We start from the raw sequence: 10,546 nt of genomic DNA, 5'->3' as shown, positions 1-10,546 counted from the left end.
AACCATGAATCTAGATATCTTGATTGAGTCAGACAGGCAATGATTCTAATATCCTCAAACGTTTTTAGGAAGATTTGCCACTTTTACAACATTCACTTCACCCTTGAATAAAGAAAGGAGGAGGACACAATATCATTGAGAATAGTATCACCTCTAGCACCTCTTCTCCTCATAACTTCTGTAATCAGCTCACCACTCAAGTCTATGCCATCGAGATAGAGAGAGATGGGAATAGTGTACAAGATGAGAACAAAAGGGTGTCTTAGAGAAATTGATGGCCATGGAGAAAAAACGCTAGTACTCCTGATTTGATATATCAATAGTATGATCTGAGTGCAAGCAATGTTTTATGACATTCATTTCCATAATGGTAAAATAAAGTAGATTAAACAAATTTTCCATCATCCAACAAGAAAAAGTGACCAAATAATAAAGCCATTTGCAGCTGTATCAACAACATCTATATACAAACGAAGCAAGAAGTTTCATATATGTTCCTATTTCAATTCTAAATTTCATATGCAGGTACAATATATTGAAATTAGTCACTTGAACATAAATTATTCAAGTACTGATCCAAGAGAACTGACATGATGCTTATAAGTAACTTATATGATGAATTTTGAAAAGTAGGTAGACCTATACTGATGCAGGACGAATTAAAAAAATAGAAAGAAGAATCAAGAAAGAGGGGAGAACCGGAGAGAATGGGGGAAGAAACTGGAGAAGAAGTAAAAATTCATAGGGGAGAAGAAGAAGAAGCCATAGGCAACAAACCACCAAAATATTCTTTAATTCATCAAAACTAATGAAATTACATCGCAATTATGTTTAAATAGTAAAGACTAAAACTTAAGTAGAATGGACTCGGGCCAATACAAGCCCAATTACATAAATAAAATATAAAACATAATTAAAGTCCAACTAAAAATAAATAAAAAGTAGATGTTCTCATCAACTCTCTCGGGATGGGAGAAAAACTCGACCCTGTCGAGTTGATAGATAATATAGGCTGCAGTCAATCTGATACTCCAAATGCGTCAAGCCACGGGGGACGATCTTTCTGACGAACCAAGTAATGAAATTCTATGATTGATAGTACTGAAAACTGTAGCTTATTCCCAAGAATATGATCTGATCAAGGGGCGATCTTTCCTTCTAACCAAGTACTAATACTGGACTCCAAATAACCAATACTCATTTACCTCATCTTCAAGATTTTCACATGATTGTATATAATGAGGAGCATAAGAAGCATGTCGATTTACCCAACAAACAAAGAAGTACTGAATCTTGCCATCATTGGTCAATACGATACGTTCATTTAAAATAACATCAATTTTATCTTTATGTGCTGTGATAGATGGTATTGAAGTAGAAATATCAACATAGTCAAGTTGGGGATCCATAAAGCTAAGTAGAAATAGATCATCAAAGAAAGTAACACAGTGTTTGTAAGTAATGAAGTCATTACTATTTAAAGCAAAGTGGTAGTCAAAATGTGATGAAAGGGCAATGACATGTGCATTTGAACCAACATGCTTTAAAAATTTTAAAGGACCAACACTACAAGCTTGCAATATAACATAATCCCCAATATTAAATTCAAAATATCGTTTATGCGAATCAGCTTGAAATTTATATAATGCATTACTTGCGTCATGTTGTTTATTGATCTCAACATGCAAATCAAGAAGATGACGTACAAATGCCTCAGCTGACATAGACATACTGATATGTGGAGACATTAGAATAAGGTCTAAAGGTTTCCTAGACTTATAACCATGATTAATTTCAATGGAACTCGTACAGATAAATCAATGCACAAAATTGTTATATGTAATTTGAATTGTTGGGAGGATCAAATTCCAATTCTCAAGATTTTCCTTGAAAAGGACATGATTACACAAATCATCCGTACCTTTGGGTTGGCAAAGAGTATTGACACACAATATTTAACTAAGGGGTATCCGGAACAAGGGGTACAACCCCTAGATTTATAGGAAAGGTCCTAATACTACATAAGGAAGTGTCCTCAATATCATTTAAGTAATCACGTTCTTCAAATTTAGGTTCATAAATTTGATCTTTTAACGACTCTTCTATTACATCCTTTCGTTCTTCTATGACTAAGGCTCGGTTAGGACATTTGGAAGAGATGTGGCCAAAGTCCTTACAGCTAATGCATAGCAGGTGAGAAGTCTTTGGAATTTCAAAAATTTTACCCTTATTTTCCAAGATTTGAGGAACATTAGACGGGGAAAGTTCTATGATAGACTCATGTTGAGGTGGCGCTAATGACAAAGGAGAACGATGGTGGTCGCACTTTTCATATGGAGTGCTAATAAGTAACTCGTAGTCCCGAGCTGAAGAGTAAGCGTGATCAAGAGTAGTGACGCCTCGAAAGAAAAGCTCACACCTGATTTCATATCTTAGACCTTGTATAAACCTACTCAAAGTCAGGGCCTCATCCTCAACGATATGACATTTCACTCGAAACTCCTCAAATTTAGCAATGTAATCAGTTACTAGCCGATTCCCTTATGTAAGGGTGTTCCATTGGGTAAAAATTCCATGATCTAAGCAACCATCGAAAGTATGAATATCTAAGTCAATGTCTCTAAAGAAACGCTCCTTATGATGAGGAAGAGAATGAGTACCATGATGAACCTGATCCCTATTCCTACGATCGAGCCGAAAATATTCTTGATCACTTTGTCCACGATGATATTGTCTATTATGAGACGCTTCAGAATTAGTGTCAGTCAAATAAGGGGTTCGCTTAAAATTGCTCAACTTAGCAGCTAGGTTCTTTCTCTTCTCACGAGTAGCAGTTATATCTGATTGGACAGTCGATAGGCTAGTGGCAAGTTGCGCTAATTGTCTAGTGAGTGCATCAAATTGGGATGGATCCACGGTCAATGTATTGGAAATAGAGACGACAAGACGACCACTACACAACTACCTGCGATGTAATACCAGCTAAATGACGTGCTATGATGAGATCAGTGAACAATACGTGCAAGCAACGAAAAATAACTTGTACCAATTTTTTATTATTTAATTTTAAATATTGGGATTATTTAAATCCAAAACAAGCTAATACTGCTGGTACATATAAAATGGCAAAGCAAGGGTCAACACACTAATCAAATTCTCCAATCAATTTAAGTGGGGAACAATGGAAGTCAATTCTATCATTGGTGTCAATTCGATTAATGGTTTCGATCAAGTGGGGTTTAAGGCTAAAATTATCACGATAACAGCAGCACAAGATTCTAATTGATGCAATTTTAAAAATGAGGCAGTAGTATAAACTAATACTAAATAGAGATCAAGGACTCCCTGTAGTTTAGTTTTGATTATTTGTATGCCGATTGATCTGAAGTGAGCCCCAACTATGCTTCTGTTCTTCCCTTCGTGTCCAATGGTTTTAGCCCCTGTTGACTGTAACTTGTGCTGGTTTTGGCGTAGACGAAAAATGAGTGTGGTGACTGTAGCTTTTAGATTGTTGAGATGGACGAGGAAATATATGAGTGTGGTAACTGTGGTGGAAATGTATGATCTTGGATTGGTGGTGGCTTATGGCGATGAAGTGGTAGTGCTCTGGATGCCTGGGTACAATAGATAATGAAGTGGTGGCATGATGGTGATTAGAGGCGGCGACGGCAAGAGAGTGGTTGTGAGAGAGGAATCGGGTGAAACTGTGGGGTATTTGATGTTAATGGATTGGTTATAATCGGGCTTGGTCGGATGTTTCGGACTGAACCAGATGGGAAGGGGTTTGGATCCTGTTATATAGATGGGCCAGCCGGGGTTAGTGTTTGGGGAGTGGGCCTACGTCGTAAAGAGTAGGCTGGGTTTGTTAGGCTAAATGGAATTGGACCGTGTGTAAGTAGGATTAAATGTCAGGGTTGGAATTTGTGAAACAACACGACAATTGTATAAAAGAAACAATAGCAAAAGAAATTTTTTTTTTTTAAAAAAAAAAAAAACTGAAATTGGGCTTGAACAGTAACCCCGAACAGTAATTTTTTTTTTTTTTTTTTTTGGGAACAACTATGAAGAAGCTGAAAAAATAATAACTCGGCTGCTCACGTTAAAAGTTTATTTGTTTATGCTGTTTCAGAAGTTCTTGGGAAAGAAATAGGAAGAGATTTTTGGATTGGAGATGAGAGATTACCCAAATTTAGGCTCTGATACCAAATTTGATGCAGGACAAATTAAAAAATAAAAAGAAGAAGCAAGAAAGAGGGGAGAACTGGAAAGAATGGGAGGAGAAACCGGAGAAGAAGCAGAAATTCATGGGGGAGAGGAGGAGGGAGAGGAAGGAGAAGCCGTAGGCAACAAATCACCAAAATATTCTTCAATTCATCAAAACTAATGAAATTACATCGCAATTAGGTTTAAATAGTAAAGACTAAAACCCTAAGTAAAATGGACTTGGGCCAACACAAGCCAAATTACATAAATAAAATCTAAAACATAAATAAAATCCAACTAAAAATAAATAAAAGTAGATGTCCTCATCATATACTACTTCAAAACCCATCTTACAATTTACTTATATGCTCCACCCAAACATGCTCATACCAAACCACATAATTTAAAGCAACCAAAAATACCTTATAATAGCTCCATTCTGTCTTGTCACTGGATTTGTATGAAAGTGGATTATCACTACAAAATGCGAGCTTTGCAGTTGAGACATATAAAACACCCATGACTGGACCCGCTGATGTGGATAAGTAACATGCAAATGAATTACGGAGTTGCTCTTCAGGAACAGTCTCAAATGTTTGCCGAAATATTTTCTCATATCCACCTTCTGCTAGAACCTTTGTTCCCTGTGCAATTCTTCCCAGAGCAGCATCAGCTAGACTAGGACTTGTTTTCACTAAAACACAAAAGGATATTTAGTGACTTCTGTGCAAAAGGATTCTCCAGGAGCAGAGGAACAGAGAGCCTATGTTATATTGGAAAATCTTGAAAATCAAGAGCTGAGTAATGTTTTTATCTGGGTTGTTGAAATTAAATCTACATGTCTCATTTACTCTAATAATTTTTGCTATCCATTAGAACTATTGTTCTTTTCTATCACATCCAAGGATTCAATTTGATGGCAATGACTACATGTTCCAAGGGGGATTATTATGAGTTTGATGAGATTTGCCTAATCACAGATCAAGTCCCCTCCCTTCCTCATCATCTTATAGACCCATTTTCTCAGTAATAATGTTTCCAAAGGCATTTTCTTTATGTCGCCTCACATCAGGGTGTTTTAAATTTTCAACGGCAACAAAAGGGATATAGGTGTTAGGGGTTAATGCCTCATTTAAGCAATCATACATCCAATAATACTGCTGTGAATTTTCTGCGTCAAGGTCAGGGCCTGTCTAACACAGAAATTTCTTGTTGATAAGAAATTCAAGTTTATAAGACTTAAGCAATGCTTCCTTTATAAGGATTAGCCTTTAAATAAAATTTCAGCGTTCCAAAATCAAACCTGCCTGCCAGATAAAAAGAATAAGAAGAAAAACCACTCACCACTAAAAGCTGTAAAGGTTGAAGGATTGACTTTGAATCATAAGCATCTTTCTCATCATCAAGATTTGTAAGATGCAAGTTTACCAAGTTGGAGTTGTTAATTTTTCTGCCTTTTCTTTTCTTTTTATAAATTATTACTGTAAAATATGTGTTTTTGGCCCCTCAAGCTTTGGAATATTTTGCTTTTGCTGAAAAATCATTGCTCAGTATCTCACGGGGTAGCCTAGAAATTAACTAAAAAAGCTCCACTTCTAGCAACTTCATTAAGGTGCTGTCTTTTTAATTTTTTTCCCCTTCAATTACTTTTCCAATTCTGTTAAGAAGAAGAAGACCCACAAGAATCCCATCTTTCTCCCCCCTCCAGGGCATGAAATAGTCTTTCAATGCCTTCAAGGTAGTAGAAAAGGGCAAAGAGTTGTGCACCTCCATAAATTTCTTCATACACTAGCAAACAACAAACAATATTTGTAAAGACACGTACACAGTTGTGTGTAAGTATTTTTTGTTGCTCTGTCATGGTGTCAAAATGCAAACACAGTCACTCATTGAGCAAAAAAGCTTGCTAATAGAGTCGTATTGATTTTATTTGTAAACTCTGAAGTGTTTCTAAATTTCTCAATGCCTATAAGAAGAGGGCTCTTAGTATTTTGGCTATTTCTACATGGATGATGGTTGTGAGAAAATAATTGGTGGGTGTTATAAGAGATGTCATGTGGTGGCAATTGAAGGAAAATGTGAACTTGACCTAACATGTTTTTCCATCACCAATTCACCATCTAAATTAATTTTTTTATGTATGCGGAAAAACTATCACCATCTAAATGGGAAGCACCTAAAGGAGAGGTCATGTAATTTTAGAAACAAGAGAGAAGTAGGGATGGCAATGGGACGGGTCGGGGAACCAGTCCCATCCCCCGCCCCGTCGGGTATTTTTCTTTCCTTGCCCTAGGGCTTTTCCATCACATTTTATCGTCTCGTTTATTTATTATTTTTAAGACCATATTCGGTATTACCAAAAAAGTACAAGGCTCGCCACCATTCAAATGTGCCTAATTGCATATAAAGATTAATATGCACCATTCAACCAGCCTTACACTTGACGAACAGGAAGAAATGCCACAAAGGAACCAAGAACAAGATTCTATGTTTGACTGATTATGAATTCAAAAGTTTACACTGATCATTTGCTCATTCAGACCATGTCTAGACCAAAATCATCCACCAAGTCAGTAAACCCCAGTAGATTGCAGGGGCATGTTAAGCAAGTTTCTCTATGGCCAATATACCAACTTGATTCCACTTATCCAATTATCACTGTAGGTTCTTGGGGACCTGGGCCATTTTGGATGGGGCCTGGGGTTATTTTTGGGTAGGGCATGGGTTATTCATGATTTTAAAAATCAGAATTTAAACATGGCAGGTCGTGGGCAGGACCATGTTCCCCATCCCTGGTCCAGGGCAGCATCTGTCACCCACCCCCAGTACAAGTACCAGATTACGCATGTAATACCCGCCCCATTCAAGATAGGAGCAGAACGAAAGGAATTTGGATTTACTATGTTTGGCATGACCATGAGGCCATGAATAATGAGATAACTGAATTAGAGTAGCCAGATTCAACAAGAAATAAATGAATATTGTTAATGCCCAAAATTAACCCCATCCACCCTTTTCAATACACATCTGCATATCAACCCAGACATATATCAACCCAGACGTCTAACCACAACAATCCACCCATCCCTCTTAACTATCGACTATGTGATGTGATGTGTTTGTGTGCATACATGTAGGATGAAATTTCTCACTTTCTGAAACTTCATTATATATATTGACATCAACATACTCCTATTCCATCTACAAGGATTTCCCCCTAGAAAGGTAATGGAGACGTTGTGGGATGCATAAAAATTAACATCCTGCTCACCACATTCATTCAATGCTCTTGAAAATCAAATATAAACAAACTAAAATATAGGAAAAAACTTACAGTGCTGCCAAGTATTCTCAGCAAGATCCTCAGCCTTCCTTGTTGCTTCTCCCACCTTCTTTCCCCATCTTCCTAACACATCCTTCACATTTTCCATTGTACCTACAAGAAAAAAAACAAACATTCAACCTTTTTACATAAGTGTTCTTGTGCCATTAAATTAACAGCTATGCTGTCAATCAATTCCATCAAAATCTACTTCATAAATCCATTTTTTAACAACGTCAAATTCAAGAAAAATACAAAATAAAAAACTACAAAAACATTTAGAAACTCAATTACCAAAAAATATTATAAGCAAAAAATAAATAACAATTAAAACAATCCAAGCTAGATTTCCTGAATACCATGTAATTACAAGGGGAAAAAAAAAGTACCAACTCCTGTGCTAATTAGCTCTAGTTCAATAAATATGGACTTCAAATTTCAAATACTGTGCATCGAACTTAACAAATGAGAGTCAATATTCATACTAAATTCAAACAAATTTATACCAATAACATTTATTTTTACGCACATACAAATAGAGTAAAACACACCTCAATCCAATCGAAAAATGCATAAATCTCCACAAAAATCCAATCTATAATAGCATAAGCATTTCGAGGAATAACAGTAGCCAAAAATTTTATAACAAATCAACAAAAATACCCTATATCTGTACGTATTACGAATACTGACTTTTAAAATTGAAGGAAGAAGAATCATTGGAAGGCGCTGGCGAGTAAGCAATGTAAGGATTGGATTCACGATTGTTATCCCTCGACACCGGCGATTCCGTCACCAATTCCTCGCTCCACCTCACCGATTTTTTTGATTTCAATTCTTTATTATCTTGATTACTCTCCTCATCTATACTCACATTAAGATTGGCATTATCTCCTTGTTTTACGGCCTCCACCTTTGCTTCGCCCTTAGGCTTGGGATCTGGGTTGGGTCCAGGAACCGGGTTCGGATCTTTAACCGATGGAGTCTGATCCGGCTCCAATGATACTGCTTCCATTTCACCATTGTCGTCTTTATCGATCGGAATCGGACGCTCCATCCTTTTCAAGAATTTGGAACTCGGGGAAAATTGGAAAATTGATTTTTATGGATCGAGGCGCGTGGGATGGCGCGTGGAATTTAAAGATTTGGCTGCTAGGGATGGGGACGGGAGTACCGGTAATGATGGTGATTGTAGTGAAGCAAGGAGTGACGAGGTGACCGGCTAATTTAACGGAGGAAGTGAAATAAGAATCTGACGTCAATTATTAGACAAGCTATTATAGGATTCCTAGAAAAATTTCCTTGGATAAAATTGAATAATTGGTCCCCATATATATAGTTTTTTGAACAATTGGTCGCTGATCCTTTTCTAGAACAAAATCCTCCCTCAAAATAGCCTCATGTGTACATCACTTTTCAAGTGATCATTCTTATTTTATTAGTTTTTCAACCTCACTACAAGCAATGATGTTGGAATGGTGTCAACTTGCTTTGTGTGAGAGAAAAGTTGTTCTTCTGTTTGCTATCTTCATTTTCATTGTCATTTTTCACTCTGTATGTGATCCTCTTTTACCTTCTTTTGCTTTTAAATTTTTTAGTTTTTCCCCTATTTGAGATTGTTAATGTTTGAGCTCTCTTATTTTTTATTACATAATTTCTTTTTTATCTTTCTTCGATTATTCATGATTGCTAGTGGTTTCACATTTACTTCGCAATACAATATCTTGAGCCTCGATGGCAATGACAGATAAAACTATGATATCATTGAGTCTCAATGACAATTGGATGTACAGGCATCGAAATGTTATTAGTCATATTTATACTTAAATTCATACGGTACATCTCGGTGGTATTCATGACCAAAGGTAAAAATGAATGAGTTAAGATAGTGAGGAAATATGTAAATTCCAAGAATGAGATCATTATGAAAATGTATTATATGTCGTGCATGTGCATATGGTCACGCCTGTTTTCTGAGTACCTCATCGTGGTTCAGGGGTCTATCGCAAAGAAATTCGAAAAATGTTTTGTCTTACTCTAGAGGTATTTAGCTTTTGAAAATAATTGATTCCTTTATAATATTACTCTATTAATTCTGAATTTGCAAAGAAAAGAAATCCCAATTTGGGAAAAAATTGATAGTTCAGGACTAATTCAACATCTAAGAAAAGCTAAGCCATGTCATGAATTGGACCAGCGAATGCCTAAAACCAAGTCATGCATCTAAATGGACACTCCTATGATTTTGGAAAAAGTATGAATCAACTGATCCGCCAAACTACTTGGATCTTCTATTAGAATCTGTATAAAAGAGTGGACTACTCGACGTTCCTTCTCAGTTGATCTCAAGCTGAACCACGTCAGAAACTTCTTTCTGAACTCCGTCTTAATATGGCCATTGCATTCCAACCAACGAATGGTTTTAAGACAGTATTCAAAGTTCTCACCCAAGCTTCCAGCCATATTCCCGGCTTGGGATGGTGTTGCATTGCTCATATTGCTACCGGAATCCTGCATCTCCATGGTTTTATGAGTAGTCTTTGGGCAACCTTCCACCTCCGAGTCAACAACCGGTGCTTCATCAGTTTTTGTGTGGTTCCAGCTGTCTCTAGGTGGCTCGACTGGAGGCATAAACTCTATATTCAGATCAGGCACCGGAGAAACATTCAAGTCAATGTCCCCTGGAATGGATTTCAACGTGTCTTCAAGTGCAGCGTCTGGTCTAAGAAAATTATGATTCCCTTGTTCTTGACCCCATGCCAGCCTCGAGATCTTCCCTAGGTCTTGAATCTTGAATGAGGATTCGGGTTCAATGTCTGTTGCACTCTTGGCACGCTTCGCACAAGACCTTCCTCCATCATCTGAATTCTCCTTTTGTAGATTTGCTGCAAAGGTACAAAAAATGTTAATTCATATGACTGCGGAATTTCATATTTCAAGAGAATAGATGGTAAAATCTCAGAAAAGCATTACCAATGCTATTTAGGTTTGTGCTACACTTTGAGGCCAGCCATCCATCGG

At 36.9% G+C, this 10,546-nt stretch overlaps 2 protein-coding genes across 4 annotated transcripts in view; both read right to left on the bottom strand.

Moving 5' to 3' along the window:
* Positions 1–4,538: 4,538 nt before the first annotated feature.
* On the bottom strand, positions 4,539–8,748 carry LOC111367494 (GLABRA2 expression modulator-like). Its single transcript, XM_022988406.1, has 3 exons — positions 8,219–8,748; positions 7,538–7,639; positions 4,539–4,897 (listed from the first exon to the last, which is right to left on the bottom strand). Exons 1-3 carry the CDS (start codon positions 8,580–8,582, stop codon positions 4,554–4,556), a joined length of 810 nt encoding a protein of 269 aa, XP_022844174.1. The 5' UTR covers positions 8,583–8,748; the 3' UTR covers positions 4,539–4,553.
* An 841-nt stretch (positions 8,749–9,589) lies between these two features.
* LOC111367477 (VIN3-like protein 1) overlaps positions 9,590–10,546 on the bottom strand; it is a 15,476-nt gene continuing 14,519 nt past the window's right edge. For all 3 annotated transcript variants that reach the window (XM_022988379.1, XM_022988387.1, XM_022988393.1), the window contains one exon: positions 9,590–10,410. In XM_022988379.1, coding sequence (XP_022844147.1) covers positions 9,749–10,410 — 662 coding nt within the window. In that variant the 3' untranslated portion in view covers positions 9,590–9,748. The remainder of the gene's footprint in view (positions 10,411–10,546) is intronic.

Source organism: Olea europaea, chromosome 2 (assembly GCF_002742605.1).
Source record: "Olea europaea var. sylvestris chromosome 2, O_europaea_v1, whole genome shotgun sequence".
Classification (NCBI taxonomy): domain Eukaryota; kingdom Viridiplantae; phylum Streptophyta; class Magnoliopsida; order Lamiales; family Oleaceae; genus Olea; species Olea europaea.
The sequence above is the reverse complement of the archived record's forward strand: the minus strand, read 5'-3'. Positions and strand labels throughout refer to the sequence as shown.

What these genes read in the sequence shown, in the direction of transcription:
- LOC111367494 (XM_022988406.1), bottom strand. Translation starts at nt 8,582, where the DNA reads ATGGAGCGTCCGATTCCGATCGATAAAGACGACAATGGTGAAATGGAA. An exon ending in TTCTTCCTTCAATTTTAAAA is followed by an intron (nt 7,640 to 8,218) that starts GTCAGTATTCGT and finishes TTTTTCTTGTAG; the next exon opens with GTACAATGGAAAATGTGAAG. An exon ending in TGAGAATACTTGGCAGCACT is followed by an intron (nt 4,898 to 7,537) that starts GTAAGTTTTTTC and finishes TTTGTGTTTTAG; the next exon opens with TGAAAACAAGTCCTAGTCTA.